The sequence below is a fragment of the Piliocolobus tephrosceles genome, chromosome 1 (genome assembly GCF_002776525.5).
Source record: "Piliocolobus tephrosceles isolate RC106 chromosome 1, ASM277652v3, whole genome shotgun sequence".
Classification (NCBI taxonomy): domain Eukaryota; kingdom Metazoa; phylum Chordata; class Mammalia; order Primates; family Cercopithecidae; genus Piliocolobus; species Piliocolobus tephrosceles.
Window position 1 is genome coordinate 12,829,539 of NC_045434.1, and position 21,270 is coordinate 12,850,808.

Below are 21,270 nucleotides of genomic sequence, written 5' to 3' on the forward strand. Positions count from 1 at the left end.
CTTTGTAAAAGAATAGAGAAATCACTGAAACAGGATAATTGAGAAAAATATATTTTTCTAACTAGTTTAAAATATGTGTTACAAATAACAAAAAGAGGGAAATTAGGTATTATTTTCTAAATTTGGTTAAGATAACTGATTCATATGACTTTGGTGTACTAAAATACACTAAATATTAGACACTAACGTAAATTCCAAATGGTTAAAAGAATTACTCAAAAAGTTCATAAAGTAGAAGATAGTAGGATATTTGTCAGCTCTTTGAAGGATAGATGACTTTCTAAGTTCAAATGCAATAGAAGAAACTGCAAATATATCAATGGATTTTAACCTTAATTTTTTCCAGTGTGTTTAACAAACATAACAACAACAAAAAAGCCTGGAAATATATTTTCAGCAAATAAAAGAGCTATTTTTATTGTTTGAAAAACATATACAGATTCTAAAGTAAAATATTATGATCCCAGAAGTTTGAATGAGCAAAAGGCACGAACACATTCCTCACATAAGACAAACTGAATTACCGAACACGTGGGAAAATACTCAGTGTTGCTAGAGGCTAATTTGGTTTTCTAGAACCTTTAGATACCCCATTTTACTTTTTATGTTAAAAAAAATTTTGGCTGCTAATATTCACAGCAGGATGTTAGCTGTCCTTACTCAGAACTTTGGTGGCATTGTACATTTTGACAATATATATTAGTAATCCTAAAAACGTTTTACTCCTAGCGTCAGTTATCCTATTTTAGTGATTCTGTCCTAAGGAAAATATTCAAAATATGGAAGGCAGGCCAGGCACAGTGGCTCACACCTGTAGTCCAGGACTTTGGGAGGTTGAGGCAGGAGGATCACTTGAGCCCAGGAGTTCAAGGCTACAGTGAGCTGTGAATATGCCACCGCACCTTGGCTTGGGCAACAGAGTGAGACCCTGTCAAAAAAGAAAAAGAAAATAAAAGTTTTCATCTCTGCATTATTTATGCTAGTGAATGAATTAGAAACAAGTTATATGTTAGCAGTAATATGGTTAAATACATTACAGTGCATCTACCTTCATATTGGGCAGCCATTCAAAATAATGAGATAAAGATAATAGTGTTTCTGTAAAATAAGGCAAATTATAGAAAAATGATCATAATGATCATAACTATAAATTAAAAACAGATGCATTTTTTTTAAAAAAAAAGACAACAACCACTACCAGTATTTTGGTATGTTTAGGGTGTGAATAAGGGTGGTTTTTTAATCTTATTTATTTCTAAAATTGTATTTAATATGTTTTTCCTGTCTTATTTCATCTAAGATACAAATTTATTTTAAAATCTTTTTAAAAATGTGATTCATACCACAGGAAGAAACTGATTTTATTTGTTTCATTGGAGAGTAGGCAAAATGAGGCCAGGTGAGGTGGCTCATGCCTGTAATCCCAACACTTTGGGAGGCCCAGGTGGGTGGATCACTTGAGGCTAGGAGTTTGAGACAAGCCTGGCCGACATGATGAAACCCCATCTCTACTAAAAAAATACAAAAATTAGCCGGGCATGGTGGGAGCCTGTAATCCCAGCTACTTGGGAGGCTGAGGCAGGAGAATCGCTTGAGCCTCAGAGGCAGAAGTTACAGTGAGCCGAGATTGTGCCACTGCACTCCAGCCTGGGCAACAGAGCCAGACTCCATCTCAAAAAAAAAAAAAAGTGGGCAAAATGGGAAATGTTAAAAATTAATTTGGAAAAAAAATTTTATCTAACCATATTAAATGCAGCATGTTATATTACTAAAGTGTTCATAGTAGTCTCATTATATATCTTTTTAAAAATTTAATAGTTGAAAGAAACTGGAAGCAGATCTTGCCGTCAAGCGAGGAACTGGGAGACTGGGATTCAGGAGCAAAAAGACACTTAGATTTTATTACTTGTGCTTGTATATGCATTCCCTGATCAAATGTATAAATATTTGGAGTTTTAAAATGAATAGATCAGTTGTGACTTATTCAATCTCTATAATGATTTTTTTATAGCTACAAGTCCTGAATGGTCACTTAAAACACCCTTTAATCTTTTTACTTGCAGAGCAGTATGGTGTGACCCCATCTACTATCCAACTTCATGGCAGTTGGATCCAACAGAAGGACCAAATCGAGAGAGGAGACGTTTACAGAGATGTTATTTAACTATTCCAAATAAGTATCTCCTTAGGGATAGACAAAAATCAGAAGGTAATAGTGGCTTCTTAACTCAACATATAAATATAGCAGAGAACTACGGTCATTAGATAAAAATAATGTTTACTTTTCTCCTCAACAGATGTTGTCAAACCACCACTCTCTTACCTATTTGAAGACAAAATTCATTCTTCTTTCTCTTCTACTGTCAAAGACAAAGCTGCAAGTGAATCTATAAGGTAATTTTGAATCCGTAGACCTTCACTCTTTCATGAATATACAACAGTTTATTGTAGTGTTTATGTAATATTTATTTTAGATAATGCCATCATTTTCAGAAAAATCCTAAACAGGAAAGGCTCAAGGAAGGACAAGGTTATATGGCCAAAATCTAAAACTAAATGACATTTCTGATAGCAAGGGTTCATGGGATTTCAGTCATCTTGTTCTGGCCCTTGTTAGTATACATATATATATATATATATATATATACACACACACATACACACATACAGACACACACATATATACACACATATACATGTACACACACACACACATATTTTGTAATTGACTGTTTAACATCTCTGTAAAGTAGATAGAGCTGCCGGTGGTATCATCAAGAGGCAATATAATGTAGTGATTAAAGGTTCAGATTCCAGTTCCTGCTCTTACTAGCTCTTTAATCTTAGGCAAATTACTTAACCTGTCTGTCTCAGTTACCTCATCTATTAAATGAAGAAAAAATAATAGGTACCATAGCATTGTTGAATATTAAGTATGTTATTATATATTAACTATTGATAGTATTATCATTGCAGTTATTGTGGTTGTTATACCGATTTCATAGATAAAAAACTGAGACGCAAACAAGATAATTGGCTAAGAACACAAAGGAACTTTCTGATTCCAAATCTTGTTTTTCCTAGAATACTAGGCTTTTTTTTTTTTTAATGTATTTGAAGTATCAGAGGTGTGAAACAATGTTTGCTTATTTACTAGAAAATATAAAATATTGATATATCTTTTAAATAACTTAATTTCTATATTCTGTCTACAGGTTATAGGAATTATGAGCCTTTTCTAGGTGTTTCAGTCATTTCTCTCCAACTAGAATGTTAAAAAAGGAGCTAATATTTTCATGTGGGTTTCGACAAGATACCTCATGCTATTGGAGCTCTATATAGTCTGCTTTGCAGAAATCTTTTACTAGGTAAAATAAAGCATATACTCTCTGAAATTGGTCAAAGCATTTAGTCATAGTAATTTTAAATATGTTTTGACAGAGTAAATCGAAGATGTATCAGTGTTGCACCATCTAGAGAGACAGCCGGTGAATTGTTACTAGGTAAGTCAGATTTTGAAGAATTTTGCACATATTCACCCTGCCTTATTTATTCTTAGGTTATTTAAAGTGTTTTTTTTTGACACCATGCCATTAAATTCGATAAACTTTCTGTAGTATCATATAGGCTAGTTTGTCTTAACATTATATGTGATTCCATATGACTCATGAATGTGTAGAAATGATATCTTATGTTCTGAAAAGCACATGAATAGCATTTTAATTTTTATAAAATTAAGTTTCTTCATGAATATGCAATTTTATATTTAACCATTTCTTTTATTATATGCCAATTTAGATTTTTCGAAGTGAAAAATTATTGGTACACTTACCTACTATTTTATTAGATATAACTGTCCATAAAAAATATGTCTACTTTAAGATTGTCATAATTTATATTCTCTATTGTACTTCTGAGAGAAAGGCCAAGATTGTTAGTCCATGGATACCTATATAGTTATATTTGGTTGGAAATTTTATTCTCAAAGTATGAAGGAGAACAGTTATACCACTTGGTCTCTATTCCCTTAAAGAACCAATTTGTAGGCTGTAGGCTAGGTTCTCAAAGTGTGAGAACTCTGAATTAGTAGCATCAGCATCTCATGGGAGCTTCTTAGAGTTGCACGTTCTCACGCCTCAGTCCAGACTTGATGCATCTGAAATTCTGAGGGTGGGACCCAGCAGTCTATGTTCTGATGAGCCCTCCAGTGATTTGATGTACCTTAAAATTTGAGAATGAATGTTGTAAGCTACAGCCTCCAAGGTCCAAGATGTGGAGCTTCAAGCCTGGTGGGACTGAGCCCCACCTTCACAAGGATGGAGGCAGTACCCTTCTCTGAGCTAGCCGTGCCACTACTTCAGAGTCCACTCAGTACTCAAGGGTGATGAGCATGCAGGGGACAGAACCTCAGAGAAGTTCCCAACATTTTAAAACGCGATGTAGGGACATGGGTTAGCAACAGCCAGCCTATGAAACAGGGAAAAGTTGGAGGCTATGTTTAGGGCCTACTCTACCCTATTGAGTGTCTCAGTCTGCAAAATAATTAAGGATTTCCCTTTTGCTAGATAATTTGGATTACCACTTGACTTCAATTAGTCTGTAACAAAATAAAGCAAATCAATATCCTTGTAATGTAAGAGTAATGGTAATAATAAATAGTCAACATTTATTTAGCACTGAGCACATAAGCATTTTGCATATATTCTAATTTGATTCCCATAGTAGCTCAGTGAAATAGAGCTCCCTGCAACCTTTTTTTTTTTTTAAATAAAGAAATTAAGACACAAAGAGGTAAAGCAACTTGCCCAGGACTTCATGGATACTATTAAGAAATATTTATTGAGTGCTGGGAACTGTGTCTAGGTAGTGAGATTCAAATTCAGACCAAAGGACTCCAGAGACCATGCATTAAACCATGAATAGTAGTGTGCACATACATTTTAAAAGCCTTATATCCGATTACTTTCTGCAGGTAAATGTGGAATGTATTTTGTGGAAGATAATGCTTCTGATACAGTTGAAAGTTCGGTGAGTAGAAGCTTAAGTCTGTATTTACATAAATCTAGACAGATTCCAAAACTGTATCATTTCAGTATAACTAGAGAGAAGGAAGAGCTATTAGAGTTAGTTATTTGTCACTCTATGTATAGATTGGTCTGAGTTCCAAACATTTTTTTAAATATAATTTTAAAAAGAAGACTGTGCCATCTCCTCTGGCTCATGGCCCAAGTCTCATAGCAGTTAATATAAGTCATATTCTAAATGCTCCTATTATATCAATTTATGTTCATTTCTTCTTATTGCTATCCTCTGTTGCAACAAATATCTACTCCTTGCCACTCCCAGTTGACTATCAAGTACCTTTGCCTTCAGAAAGAAAGGAAAAATATTAAATAATTGAATAACTTAAGTAATTCTGATATTCACATAGCTTAATGATAATTGTTATTATTCTAGACAGACTGGTATTAATCAGAAAATAAAGATTCTTATTTTTTTGTATAATAAAGCTTTTATTTGAATTATCTTTTATGCCATTAAAATATTTTTTGAGATTTCTGTAATAGGAGAAATAAGCTTTTTGTTTCAGAGAAGTTCTAAAGCCAAGAATTTCTAAGGATATACTAAATGAGATTATGTGTGGTTTAATTATCAATATATATTTTATTTTAAATAAATTAGGCCAGGCGTGGTGGCTCATGCCTGTAATCCTAGCATTTTGGGAAGCTGAGGCGAGTGGATCACCTGAGGTCAGGAGTTTGAGACCAGCCTGGCCAACATGGTGAAACCCCGTCTCTACTAAAAATACAAAAAAATTAGCTGGGTGTGGTGGCAGCACCTATAATCCCAGCTACTCAGGAGGCTGAGGCAGGAGAATCGCTTGAACCCGGGAGGCAGAGGTTGCAGTGAGAGGAGATCATGCCACTGCACTCCAGCCTGGGCAACAGAGCAAGACTCCATCTCAAAAAAAAAAAGAAAGAAAGTAATGAGTGAAAACATGAAGTTTGGTTATAAAATAAATAATGTAAAAAAAATCATGAACATATTTAAAGTAGTCAGATATATGAACAGCATTCTTTTCTGACTTATATAGCAATTACCACAGGGTTTGTCCCAGATAGTAAAATATAGTTATGTTAATTTTCAAGATGTATCCTTTTGTCAGCCAAGGAATGTAATAGTTGATGTGTGAGACAACTTTTTTGTGTGTCCAAAAGATGACAGTTTTTCACCTTAAAAATTCTACTCAATTTGTGTTTAACTCCATTTGACATGAGGTAACAGAAGAGTCTGAGTCCACCTGTCGAATATGTTGGTTTATTTTCAGTGCTTGAGGATACATTCACAAATACGTGGTCTGGGATGACACCATTTAATTTTAAGTTAACTTGCATGCTATAAATGTATCTTATGTTTAAATAAAGAGGAAATTTTTTTTTTTAATCTGAAAATGCCCTTGCTTCTTAATAGACAGAAAGATCCTTCCTTCCTATGTACTTTTGTAGTGTTGATTCTTCTTATGTAACATTTGGTATCTTGCATTGTGTATGCAAATGTGTGTATAAATATTTCATGCCCCCTTTTTGACCTATACAGATTTATTTTATGCAGAGCACTTAGCAGAGTACCTTGTGCATAGATGGTTAATTAATATATGTTGAATGAATGTTGAAACTAAACAAAGGAGGAATTCAGTTTTAAGTATGAAAATATTACATTTCCATTAAGATGTCTTATTTTATTTGTGATGTATTCCCTGCCTCTACTTACAAAAATTATTTTGGACCAAGAACAATAGTAAAACACACATAGAGTAGGATAATTTGAATCTAAAAAAAATTAAGGTTTTGGAAAATTAAAGAGCCTGGGATAAAATAGTTCTTGGCAATTGAGTCCTAAATTTGCTCTGAGCTTCCTGTTAGTCAACACAGAAGAGTAAGTAAGTGAAATTTTTAAAAAAGGAAAAAAAACTGATTTAAAAAAAAAAGAAAACTAGGATGCAGGTTGATGTGAGGAGATAAATTCTAGCTAGTTTTAAACTTTAGTAGAAACTTCTTGCATTATTTCTCTATTAAAAACATGATTTAATTGTAACTGAATACATAATTTATGTATTCAGTTACAAAGACTTAGATGCACTTTTTTAAAAGTTTTTCTTGATTTTGTACTTTGGGAGGGACCTAGTGATGGCAGGATGTGTAGGCCCTGTGGTCCCTGCCTCTTCATTTCAAAATGTGGGGATGTGTCTGAGTACACTAGGATTAATACTCTCAAGCAGATTCAACCTTCCAGTGATTGTTCTCTCATCTTCTTTTCTTCTGTTGACCACCTAGCAGGGGAATGCATCTATTTGGTATGTGTTGATCTGTCAGCTTACATTCGGTGGGGCTTTATTTGCAGAAATGCCCCATTAGTTTCAGGAATGCTCCTCCAGAGAGTCCGCTTTCCCTTTGCTGGATGACTCGGAAGCATGAGAACTGTTTCAAAGCTTGGGCGTTTCCAGGCCATCCAGACGTGGATTTACCCTAAATCTATATGATGGCAGGCCCACAATTTTGAATTCTCAGAGAAAGGCTTTTTTTCTGTTTTCTAGGTTCCAGGCCAAAAGAGACAAGCTTGCGTCCTGGTTATTCCCCTTTATTTTTATTATTTTTATTATTATTTTTTAAGACAGAGTCTCACTCTGTCATCCAGGTTGGAGTGCAGTGGTATGATTTCGGCTCACCAAAACCTCCGCCTCGTGGATTCAAGTGATTCTCCTGCCTCAGCCTCCCGAGTAGCTGGAACTACAGGTGCCTGTCACCACTCCCGACTAATTTTTGTATTTTTAGTAGAGATGGGGTTTCACCATGTTGGCCAAGCTGGTCTTGAACTCCTGACCTCAAGTGATCTCCTTGCCTGAGCCTCCCAAAGTGCTGGGATTACAGGCATGAGCCACTGCGCCCGGCCTATTCCCCTTTATTGATGGCCACGTTTGTTTGTCTAATCTTTCATTAGGCATCCCTTCCTAGGTTTTAGCTTTCTGAAGCAATCTCAATTCCACACCCTGGTTCTAGGGGGCCAGGGCCTCATCTTCTGTGCTCAAGTTGCTGTGAACCTACGTCAGTTCATTTCTGAAACTGGGGTATGTGCATACATGCATGCGTATGCAGACACATAGAATGGAGCAACCAGAGTATCACTCCCTGCTTAGTGCTGATTTTCCAGTTCCTCTACATTTTTGACCCCTGGGGATGTCATTTCCCTTGTTTTCTTGCAAGCTCGGCTATGTATTTAAAAGGATATTTGCTTAGTAAAAGAAGCCAACCTGAAACGGCTATATACTGTATGATTTGAACTATATGACATTATGGAAAAGGCAAAACTCTATAGAGACAGTAAATAAATTAGTGGTTGCCAGAGGTTGGGGAGAGGAAAGGAGGGATGAATAGGTGGAGTCCCAAGGATTTTTAGGGCAGTAGAGCTGTTCTGTATGATATTGTGATGGTGGATACATGTCATTATACATTTGTCAAAGCCCATGGAATGTACAACACAAAGAGTGAACCCTACTATAAACTGTGGACTTTATGTAAGAAAAATGGTAGCAATATTGGTTCATCAATTGTAATTAATGTCCCATACCAAATGCAAGATTTAATAATAGAGAAACTGTGAGTGCAGGGCCAAGGGAGGGGAGGATACATAGAAATTCTGTATTATCTGCTCAATTTTCTGTAAACCTAAAACTAGTCTAAAAAATAAAGCCTATTAATTTTTTTTAATTTCTAAATTTTATCAAACATTTTGAGGTGTTTTGCATTGGGAGAGTTTTCAGGTAATCTTATCTGCCATCTGCCACAAAAAGATTTTCTGTTTTGTTTTGATGCTTTTTAAAATCTGAAATTAAAATAATTATTTATATTTCTGGCAAAACAAATGTTTTTGCCTATTTCTTTGTCTTAGAGCCTTCAGGGAGAGTTGGAACCAGCATCATTTTCCTGGACATATGAAGAAATTAAAGAAGTTCACAAGCGTTGGTGGCAACTGAGAGATAATGCTGTAGAAATCTTTCTAACAAATGGCAGAACACTCCTGTTGGCATTTGATAACACCAAGGTAAATTCACCCTTATTAATTGATATATATTGTTTAAGTGCTCATGGGCCAATGTAACTATACTCATACTGAAATCGAATAAAAATTGCCGTATTTCTTAGTCCTGATTAAAGTGAAGCCTTTGTTATATGAGGATTGTCTTTTACCTCCAAAATGAGGTAAATTCTGATTCCCCCAAATGACTGAAAGGAGTAATTTAAACTTGCTCAGTGCTGTAGCGGAGTCCATCTTTGACAAACTCTCTTGACCTCTAATCCTGTCAGCCACCATTTCTCTGCTCTCCTTTATAGAAAACCTGTTGGGGAAAGTTGCTTATGCTTGCTGCCTCCAGTTTTCTTTTGAAATGCTTCAGGCAGACTTTCTTCTCACCACTCTCGTCAGAGTCATCGGTAACCTCTATGTTGCTAAACCCCTAATGTCATAATCTTTCTTTGTCCCCATTTTACTTGACCTATTGGCAGTGTTTGACCCAGCTGATTTTTCTCTCTTTAAATAAAACTTTCCTCCCTGGGCTTCTGGGTTGCCATTTTCTCTTAGTTCTTATATCTTACCCCAGCCATTGCTTCTCAGTCTTGGTTGCAGACACCTCCTTGGTGTGTTGCAGGGCTCATTCTTCAGACCTCTTGTCTTCTCATAAAGTCTTACGACTTTAAAATACCATCTGTATTTAACAACTTACAAATTTATGTCAGTACCCAAACTTCTCGCCTGAATGCCACACTAATTTAACTCCCGACTGGTGTCTCCATTTAGAAGTCACTAATTTGCATCTCAAGCTTAACCTGTACAAAACTGAACTTCTAATCTTCCCCCCAAAATTTCCTTCCAGTTTTCTCTATCTCAGTAAATGACAACTCCATCTTTCCAGTGCCCAGGCCAAAACTCTTGAGATTATCCAAGACTCTTGTTCTTCTCTCATCCCCTGCATACACTCTGTTAATAGGTCCTGTTGGCTCTGTCGTCAGAATACATCCAGAGTCTGACTGCTTCCACTACTACCATCCTGGTTTAAGCCACCATCATTTCTTGCCAGAATTATTTACAATAGCCTCCTAACTGGCCTTCCTGCATCCATACTGTTTCTGAAATCAAATAAAAATTGCCAAATTTCTTAGTTCTAATTAAAGTAAAGCCTTGGTTATATGATGATTATTTTTGACCTCCAAAATTGTGTTAAATTCCGATTCCCCAAAATGACCGAAATGAAGTAGTTTAAACTTGCTCAGGGCCAGGCACAGTGGCTCATGCCTGTAATTCCAGCATTTTGTTTTGGGAGGCCGAGGCAGTCAGATCATGAGGTCAGGAGTTCAAGACCAGCCTGGGCAACATGGTGAAACCCCGTCTCTACTAAAAATACAAAAATTAGCGGGGCATGGTGGCACATGCCTGTAGTCCCAGCTACTTGGGAGGCTGAGGCAGGAGAATCACTTGAACCTGGGAGGCGGAGGTTGCAGTGAGCCAAGATCATGCCATTACAATCCAGCCTGGGCAACAGAGTGAGACTCCATCACAAAACAAACAAACAAACAAACAAAAAAAAAAAAAAAAAGAAAAGAAAAACCTTGCTCAGTGCTGTAGTGACTTTCAGCTACAATGACTTTGACAAACCCTTTCTTGACCTCTAGTCCCTTCACTACCATTTCTCTGCTCTCCTTTATAGAAAGCACCTTAGCCTCCCTTCGGATTGTTCTCAACACAGCAGCTAAAGTATGTTGGATCATATCTTTTCTCTGCTCAGAATCCTTCAGTCACTTTCATGTCACATTCACTTGAAGGCATCGTCCTTCCAATAACCTGATAAAGCCCTGGGTAATCTCATACCTTGTTATCTCTCTGACATCATTGTCTACCATTCTCTCCCTCACTGTTTCCTCCATCCATGCCTTGAATGTCAGGCACACCAGTGCCTCGGGGACTTTGCATTCACTGTTGCCTGGAATGTTTTTCTCCTTAGAAATCCAAATGATTTGCTTTGTCACTTTTTCAAGTTTCCTGATCAAATATCTTCCTATCAGAGAGGCCCTCCCTGACTCTATAAAATAACCACCCCTCCCTCTCCACCAAGCATCCCTTACCTCCTTTACTTTCGTCTGTTTTTCTCCATGGGATGTATTAGCATCCAGCATTTTCTGCCTCTCCCCAGTAGAATGCCAAGTCTTTGCTTTGTTAAGTTCCAGTTCTTCAGAATTTTGAACGCTACTGGTATGTAGGTATTCAATTCATATTTGTTGAATAAATGAATGCCTCCTTTTCCTTCCAGGGCTTGGCTTATAGTCTGTCATAAATTCCCTTCTGTGGACCTTAGCATCAACAATTGGCAACCTTCAGATTTAGGCTACAGGTTTAGGATGTTCTATGCTCTGTGGTTTTGCCTGTTCCATAACTCCCAGTACATTTACTCGTTAAGTTCACTCTCTCATTATCCATATCTGTGGCTCTTCTTCCTATGTCTGAAGCATATGCCTGCTTAGAATGGGTATTTCATATCTGTTTTTAGCAAAGTTGTCTTGTCTGTTTTTTTCATGTATTAGCAATCATTATTTAATTGCTTTAAAAGAACCAATACCCTTTTTCTGTGACAAAACTATTGTGAATCTCTAAAAAAGAGTTTATGTTTTCAATCAGTAGTGAAAATCAAATATCCTATTTACATAGGATACTTTATTTAATTCTTATGAGAGAAATATTATCACTCTCATATTATAGACATGGTAACTGTAGCACAGAAGGCTAGCAGGAAAATAGACCAGATCTGTCCAATTCAGAAGACCATGCTGTTTCTACTATACCATATTGCATTTATTTAGAATGAAACTCTTCTTTTTTCCTTATTTTTTTTAGTGTCTTAAGTGACTTTTCTATACAAACTTTTTCTTAGAAGTTTTTTATTAACATATTTCTCCAGCAGCAAAGCATAGTGATGAAGAGCCCAGCCTTTGGAGGATGACCTGGACTTGAATCTCAGTTCTCTACCCATTAATGTTACTGAGAAAAAAATATTTCCTTGGAGGACATGAGATTTGTAACATGTCTATAATGTCATGGGTTCTTTGCAGAAAAGTGCCAATAGGACTAAAAATAATATCTGGGTTTTTTTTTTCTACCTCCCTGTTAGGTCCGTGATGATGTATACCACAATATACTCACAAATAACCTCCCTAATCTTCTGGAATATGGTAACATCACTGCTCTGACAAATTTATGGTATACTGGACAAATTACTAATTTTGAATATTTGACTCACTTAAACAAACATGCTGGCCGATCCTTCAATGATCTCATGCAGTATCCTGTGTTCCCATTTATACTTGCTGACTATGTTAGTGAGACACTTGACCTCAATGATCCATTGATATACAGGTAAGTTAAAAGAACCTTTAGGGTTCATCCATTCATATGTTGTACTTCTTTATTAAAGTTTTTATTATGAAAAATTTCAAACATGCATAAAATAGAAGAATTATATAAGAGCCCAAATACCTATCACCCCAGTTCAACAGTTGTGAATTATGAAGATTTTTGCCAAACTTACATTATCTTTTTTTCTTATTTAAGGCAAATCACAGACATCTTGTTATGTCACTTCTTTGTTCTGCAGTATGCATCTCTTTAAAAAATAGAACACCTTAACCACAGTGCTATTATCACATGTAAGAAAATTGACAATAATTCCATGATATCATCTAATATCTAATCATTTCCAAATGTCCCCTGATTCTCTCAAAGATAGTTTTTTATAGTTGGTTGTCTTGAATCAGGTCCATTATCATGTTTGGTTGCTATATCTCTGAACATATACCTAGAATCGCCTTTTGGTTTTTTTTTTTTTTTTTGAGACAGTGTCTTGCTCTGTCACCAGGCTGGAGTGCAGTGGCACGATCTTGGCTCACTGCAACCTCCACCTCCTGGGTTCAAGCAATTCTCCTGCCTCAGCCTCCCACGTAGCTGGGACTACAGGCATGTGCCACCACGCCCAACTAATTTTTGTATTTTTAGTAGAGATGGGGTTTCACCATGTTGGCCACGCTGGTCTCGAACTCCTGATCTCAGATGATCCACCCATCTCCGCCTCCCAAAGTGCTGGGATTACAGGTGTGAGCCATCACGCCTGGCCAATTTCTGAGTCTTTTTGACAAGACCATATTAGTTTCCTTGCTTTCTGACACAACAAAACATCCTAGGCTCACCTTGTCTGTTTTCTTCTAATAGATTTAGAAGAAATGAGAGAATGGGAAATCAACATTTTGCAACCTCTAGTGAAATAATTGATTCAAGCAATAATCATCAATGGATTAAACCATTAGGTACAAATTCAATGGGAGCCTGAGCCCACAGATCAAACTGAGCATCATTAGAGTGGAATATCATAGGCTTCCTGATACGATACAGTATAAAGCTCACTCCTCTCAACCATGCAGAATGATGAAAAAGAAAAAAAAAGGAAAAAATATATAAAGCTCACATCAGCACCTATAAAGGATTCTTGACAAATAAAGAGTTGAACCTGAACCTAAGCAAGACTTTTCCAGTCTGTAGGAAATACAGGGGTTATGGGAACAAACTAAATGATGTCACGGGAAGCAATCAGAAAATACAGATTGTGAAGCCTCTAACAGAATAAATGACCTGGTTTTTCCAACAAGTCAGTGTCAAGAGAAAATAAAGAGAAAAAAATACACATAAAAAATAATGGCTGGCTGGGCACAGTGGCTCACACCTGTCATCTCAGCACTTTGGGAGGTCGAGGCAGGTGGATCACAAGGTCAAGAGATCGAGACCATCCTACTCTACTACTAAAAATACAAAAATTAGCCAGGCATGATGGTGCATGCCTGTAGTCCTAGCTACTTGGGAGGCTGAGGCAAGAGAATGGCTTGAACCCGGGAGGCAGAGATTGCAGTGAGGTGAGATCACACCACCTCACTCTGGCCTGGGCGGCAGAGTGAGAGACTCTGTCTCAGAAAAAAAAAAAAAAATTAGGCAGCCATCTTAAGTGATTTTGCTCTATTTTTAGATGTTAATTTGTATCTATTCTATAAAACTGTTTTTAACAAAGTTTTTATGAGTAGAAAAATCTCAAAGACAAAATTAGTACACTTAATACCACTAATTTCAACATTCCTAGAAAATAGTAATTTCTATTTAAAAAAAAAAAAGATATATCGACATATGGTTAAGCAGACCTGGTCTGACTCACTGAAATTTAGGTGAATCTTGCTGTCGGTCTAGTTATGGTGCTGCAGGTTGAAATCCAGGTAGTCCATGCCTGTGCCAGACCAGATGGTTCCTCAGCCAAAAAAGCCTGCCCTTCTTCATCAGAGCTTTTTCTTTTAAGCCTTCAAGTGCCACACAGGGACACAGATTCTGATTCTGACACAGAATCAGAACCACATGATTCTGTAGCTTGTAAAAGTGAGGACTCATTCCTGGAGGGATGAGGATTCATTCTCCTGCTTCAAGGAATAGTGTCGTGTGGTTCACATTCTGTGAACACCAGCACTGACACCTTTGTACACGTGCATACATACTGTGCACTCTGCACAGTGTATCCCTCACCATCTACTAACTAGGTAGCAAAATATTTATTTCAGTCCTCACTCTCCAAATCTCAGCTTGGTCATTTTAAGCACGTGTTGTTTCTTCAGTTTTTACTAACTAGGCTAGTAATTACACAACATCTTCCTCTGTTCCTAAGTTCTGTCGAAACTGTCCTTCACTCTACACTGCCTAACTGGATGTAGAGTCTGGAAAATGGGACGCTAACTTTCAGGGCTGGGTCTAGGAATCTGCTCCCACAAGCAGCATCAGTTACGATTCTAGAGGAAGCTGCAGAAGGGAAAGAAGGATAGTAGTAGCCAATCTTATTTAGGCTACTTGTAAGTCAGGAATTCCTAATACTGACCTGGCTCTGTGGGGAAAATTCTACCTTAATTTCTGAAATAATTTTGAATGGTGACTGTTAGTTGCAAAACAACATGTTTAAGCAGAGAAATAAGGGCGGAGCATTTTGTTCACCACTTACCAACTTACAAGATGCAGACATCTAGGGAGCTTAATCTTGACAGTATCAAAATATTTAATTTTTAAAATTATCCTTTTCTCGTAGAAATCTCTCTAAACCTATAGCTGTTCAGTATAAAGAAAAAGAAGATCGTTATGTGGACACATACAAGGTAGCTTTTGTTTTTACTCATACTTTATTAAATGAAAAATTGTATTTTGTTTTACAGGCTTGTGTTTTACCTAATTTTAAATTTATACTACTGATTTTTTACCTTCGTGCACTAGGATTGACGGACAGCTAGAAATCATTATGTGAAATGAAATATCATCTTCTATCCTGATTTTCTGAGAACACCTCGCCCAGAAAAAGAATACATTTATTTTGGCACAAATTGAAAACCAATAACTCATTGTTTATTCAAGTATATAGTAGTCACATTCCTTATAAAAATCACAAAGATTTTCAGGGGTCTGCTATTCATATCCCCTAGTGTTATTTATATAATAGTGTTAATACTTTTATAATGTACCATAACCATTAGTCATATTCAGGAAATTATTCATAGGTTTAGTAAACAAAAATTTATCAGATTTTAACATTTTAAAAAGAAAATGAATTACCTTTTTCTGTGAAGTTAACATTAATGAAATTCTATTGGAAATTCAAAAAAATGCAATAGCTACACGTTACATTCTTCACAGGAGTATCAAGACAGGAGCAACTGAAATACTTTTCTCATATTCATTACATTATTTTATGCCACAGTTCCTGAAACATCCCTCTAAGCATCTTATGACTGTCACTACTTGATTCTTCAGCAGTTGAAAATGCATCATTGCTGTGGGAATCAAGAAGTAACTCTTAATTCACTATACCTGACTTTGTTATCAGAATCAGACAGAAGCTATGGGAGACAAGAATAGTGACAGATATTAAATGTTTGGTTGAACTTCCTACTTTATGATGGGAAGACAGGAGTAGTGAAAAATCACCATATTCTCTCTCTCTTTTTTTTTTTTTTTAAATCTCTGGTAACTGCACTGTAAAACAGACTTAAAATGTTACATTATTACCAATAATGTGACATAGTTTTTACATTTCTATTGCATTTCTACTTCTAGAGAAGCTGTTCTCTAAACAACATAGCATTACATCTTGAAACTCTTTTGAAATGAAGACATCTCTAGTAACAGTAGTGACAGAAGCACCTCTCATTTGTTGGGTGCTTGATCAGCTTAGACATTATGAGCCATTAGTTAGGAGGTGGAGTGCTCAAAGTTGGGTAGGTTTCCTATGAAGGAATGAAAGAGTGAATGTGGAGATAGGAAATGCTTCTGAGTGTTTGGGTCTTAGTGAGGCACCAAGGAGAAGACTCCCAGACACTCAAGGAGGCTGAAGTCTGCGGGGCAAGAGTGGGAGGGCCAGCCATGGAGAATGGCCTCAAAGGGGTAGTAGAGAAGGAGAGAATAAAAACCATCCAGCACTTTTCTAGTGTTGCCTGGAGCCCACGGTCATGAATTCTCTGGATTCACTGTTTCTTTCAGTACTTGGAGGAAGAGTACCGCAAAGGAGCCAGGGAAGATGACCCTATGCCTCCTGTGCAGCCCTATCACTATGGCTCCCACTATTCCAACAGCGGAACTGTGCTTCACTTCCTGGTCAGGATGCCTCCTTTCACTAAAATGTTTTTAGCCTATCAAGGTAAGAATTTTTTTTAATAACTGAATAAAAATCATGTTGGGTCATCAGGAAGGAAAAACAAACAAACAAACAAACAAAAACTTAGGACTGACTTTCTAAGAACTATTGAGACTAATCAAACTACAGGAAAAAGAATTCTATTTATTCCTTCCCCAAAATTCTCCTCAAAAAAGCGGTAGTAAGCCAAATCATCTTGCTAATGTCTCAAATTTTAGCTTCAAATTAAATGTCTAAGTTTATAAAAATGCAATTCACTTTTTAAAAATTAAGATATAATTCACAAACCATGAAATTCACCCTTTTAAAGTTTATGCAGTTCACTTTTTAAAGACATTCTACCTAATACTTATTTCAAATCCAGTAAGTTACCTTTGGAGCCTATGTACATTATTGTAGTTTATTATAAAGGCAAGTACATTATTGAGGTTTATTATAACTAACTAGTTAATAAAAGAGGCACACCGGCAACCGCACTGTGGTAGCTTTCTAGTTAATAATCTTCTACCTCAGCATTTTAAGTGACAGACTGGAGGCCTGAACGTGACTTAGGTAAGAGTGAATTTATATTTTTATGCAATGTGGGACACACTCACCTGTAGTTTCTAATGAAAACTATGATGTTAGTTCTATAGCTCTTTCTCATGGAATCCAGAATACTTTGAGGAATCATTATCCATTCTTTTACTCAACCGTTCTTGAACTACTTCACGCCTTTTACTCATGTACAACCTATTGGAGGAATGAATTTGTATTCACTCTTACTGGTCTACAGAAGGGGCTTTGCTATGTTTGTCTCTCTGTAAGTAACAGAACAAATGTTCTGTATGACAGCTGTTCAAATATTTGAAAATTGTTGGCCTGTCCCCTTTCTCTCTCTGTCTTGTTTTTCCCCTGGCTAATTATTCTTGGTTAATTTGACAGCAGATTGAGGGCCTCATGGATGCATGGTCCTATCCCAGCTGCTGCAAGGAATACCAAAAAATAAATAGGACAGTTTTGTACTAAATAAGGTGTTTTTTAAACCAGTGTTTAAGCCATCCTTGTTTGCTGTGGTTTCCAAGCCTGTCACTCTTCTGAAGATCTTTCTGGACATGTTCTGATTTGTGAATGCTCTTGATGAAAAGAAAAAGGCAATCAAAATAAAAAAGAATAATTCAGATGTGTTTGGGCCCCTACAGTGTTTAACAGAACTGTTACCTCTCTCCATCCAAGACTACATTTCATTTAATGTAGCCCAAGAATCCATTAATATAAAACTACCAATCAACTAAAATTTATAAATATTTTTATTCATGTTACTATTATGAATGTATTCATATATAATATGTTTTCTTCATTATGTATTTATGAATATATTTTGTTTAAAACCTAGGACTACCTCAGTCTCCATTCACTTTCATCTTACTAGTTTCAAGTGATATCTCTTGGCTTTTGAATTTATTTCTTTGCTTTGGTTTAGTCCAGGGATTCTCCACTTTGGCACTGTGGTCATTTCAAGCTGCATAATTTGTGTGTCATGGGAGCTGCTCTGTGCATTGTAGGACATTTAGCAGTACCCCTGGTCTCTCCCTACTAGTGCCAGTGGTACCACCACTGCCCACACCCCATCCCCCCAGTTGTGAGAATCAGAAATGTTGCCAGACATTGCCAAATAAACCCTGGAGGGCAAAAGTGCTACTGGTTGAGAACCACAGGTTTAATACATGCATATTCTAGATAATAGGAATTTGTAGTAGTACTGTTTAATAAAATGTAGGAAAATGCAGAGAATCTTAAAATCTGAACAGAACCTACCTGATGTGCTTCTCTTGTTCCATATTTCTTTAGTCTTAACTCTAGATACTTTGACCTCACCATAGCATTACAAAATTACCTTAATTTTTCTGTTTAGTTTTTTTGTTTGTTTTTGAGAATTACCTTAATTTTTCTGAATTCCATTTTGATTGATAACTTTTTATACTGAGTTAGTAGGTATTTGTTTAAATGGCCTTCCTTACTTTCTGATTAAAAGTAAATGTTCCTAAACCTTATTTCTTCCCAGATTTTATTTAGTGGCCAGCCAATGCCAACTGACTCAACAGAATAGATGAGAAAGTAATACAAGTGACAGAAGATGTTGCTCAGCAGAGCAACTAAGGCTGGGATAAGAAACCTGATGCTGCGATGTGTTTGTGGCAGTCTCCAAATGAAAAGATGTGTTCACATTTCAGCACGTTCACAGGCGTTTTAGATGATGCAATATGGTTCCTAAGAAACATGTAAACTGCTACTGTTTTCAGGGGCCAGCTTTTGGATATCATTTAATATTCTAGGCCTTTCCCTATGGCTAGAAAGTCTGATCATTGCTGGCAGAAAAGAGAGTCCAAACTTAATTCTTGATTATTAATAGTCTACCCTGGGAAAAAAATGAACAAAAGAGTGACTATGCTTAGTTTTATTTTCATTCATAGGAAAGTTTACTCAGTTCTTTAGCTCAGAGTTAGAACACCCAAAAAACAACGCACCGTAACATACGCCAACCCCCGCCCCCTACCAGGAAAAAAAAAAAGAAAAGAAAGGAGAAAAAGTAGTCTTAACAATTCAAAGTGAGGGAATCATTTTGCTCCCTGATGGGGAAAAAACTGTCTACCTACTTGAACTTCAATTTTCCTTCTTCATTATTCATTCATTCAATAAACCAACCATCATTGAGTACCCATTATGTGCAAGGTATGGGTGATATCCCAGGGCCCTGTTTTTGTGGAACTTTCATTCTACTTTGATAGATAGATGATAGTTCAACAAATAAATGATATAAACTAATCTAATTATATGTATTACAAAAGCATAGAACAGATGAAAAATATAATATCTCAAGTTTATAGAAATATTTATTTTCAAGAACATGAATAACTTCTTTTAAACTATGGGCAAACAAACTGAGCATTATTTTAATCTTTTTGAAGTAGCAAAAGTAAATTAATTATGATAGGCCTCAAATAGAATTAGGTCTTTGTGTCTTAATTGTATTATTTGTATTTTTTCATAGATCAAAGTTTTGACATTCCAGACAGAACTTTTCATTCTACGAATACAACTTGGCGACTCTCATCTTTTGAATCTATGACTGACGTGAAAGAACTTATTCCAGAGTTCTTCTATCTTCCAGAGTTCCTAGTTAACCGTGAAGGTATAGCAATAAATTATTTCTGATTTATATTTCTGAGGGCTTGTGGTTATTTTGTAATTTTCCAAAAATGAAAATAGCTTTTTTAAGTCTGAAAAATTTGAGTCCCCAAATAAGAGAAAATGTTTTTTATTAAGTATATAAATCTATTTTCAAATAAGCTTGAGGATTTTAAGTATTTTATAGGACTAAATATGTTTGGAAAACTGTAACTTTTAACTATTAAAATTATTTGTAAATATGTATTTTTATTTTATTATAGAAATTGCTTTATTCTTTTTTCTGAATACAAAAGTTATAATGTGCTAATTACTTTAAAAATAAGAGGTATGACTTTATTGAAAGCAAAATGTAAATTAACTGAAATCTCAATTATTTTATGAGGAATGACCAAAATAAAAATAAAATACTCTGCCTAGAATTATCTAATAACCAAAAGGAATACTGGAGTATAAAATTAAATTTTCTATGATGCCAACCAACAGTCTTGGCTGCCAACCTTAGCTATTCTAGCTATTCTTAAATAGAAGAGCAGCTAACCCTTTAAGGGATGTATTTGGGTCATTTCTTACATTACTTAATTCTATAATTTTATGTGATCCTTAAGAGCATATGAAACTGAGCTTTAAGAAGTTGGTGTTGGGCAAATTATGTTAGAATTTTGTGGTATAGTATCTCTGTCTCTGAGGTTGTTTGATTGATTATTGAATCATCAGTAGATTCATGCCACCCTAGAGCTTGTTTCATAGTGTTGCTCGAGTGAGAAATGCCTCAGTCAAACATCAGCACCTGCAATTTGGGGTGCCTGCCTTGAAGCTTTTCATTTAGGACTCCTGTTTAAATCTACTCCCTGTTTTTTCTGTCCATGGTCTCTTATATGTATGTTCTAGCTATCTATGGCTGTATAACAAATAATCTCAACACTTAATGGCTTGAAACAATAACAAATTTATTATCAATCATGGATAATAAAATTATTTTTTATTGGTCAGAAATAAAAAAATAGGTCAGAAATTCAGAAACAGCTCAGCCAGGTGGTTTTAGCTCAGGGTCTCTCATGCTGTTGCCTTCACGTTTCTGGAGGTGGAACAGGCAGAGGATGAAGCCTTAGGTAGCTGGAGCACATCACCCTCTCTTCATGCTGTGTTAGTGCTTTTTCATGTGGTCTCTCTGTGTGGGCTAGGTTTGGGCTTCCCCACAGCACGGAAGCCCTGGATGTCCTACTTGGCAACTCAGGGTTCCAAAGACAAGCGTTCCAAGAGGGAGACGAACAGAGGCTGCATGGCCTTTTCCAGCCTGT

At 36.2% G+C, this 21,270-nt stretch overlaps 1 protein-coding gene across 5 annotated transcripts in view; it reads left to right on the forward strand.

The window, feature by feature from the left end:
- LYST (lysosomal trafficking regulator) overlaps positions 1–21,270 on the forward strand; it is a 212,479-nt gene that overhangs the window by 146,350 nt on the left and 44,859 nt on the right. For all 5 annotated transcript variants that reach the window (XM_023216208.1, XM_023216210.3, XM_023216211.3 and 2 more), the window contains 9 exons: positions 2,064–2,209; positions 2,298–2,394; positions 3,442–3,503; positions 4,973–5,028; positions 8,947–9,099; positions 12,215–12,459; positions 15,206–15,272; positions 16,648–16,804; positions 19,833–19,973. In XM_023216208.1, coding sequence (XP_023071976.1) covers positions 2,064–2,209; positions 2,298–2,394; positions 3,442–3,503; positions 4,973–5,028; positions 8,947–9,099; positions 12,215–12,459; positions 15,206–15,272; positions 16,648–16,804; positions 19,833–19,973 — 1,124 coding nt within the window. The remainder of the gene's footprint in view (positions 1–2,063; positions 2,210–2,297; positions 2,395–3,441; positions 3,504–4,972; positions 5,029–8,946; positions 9,100–12,214; positions 12,460–15,205; positions 15,273–16,647; positions 16,805–19,832; positions 19,974–21,270) is intronic.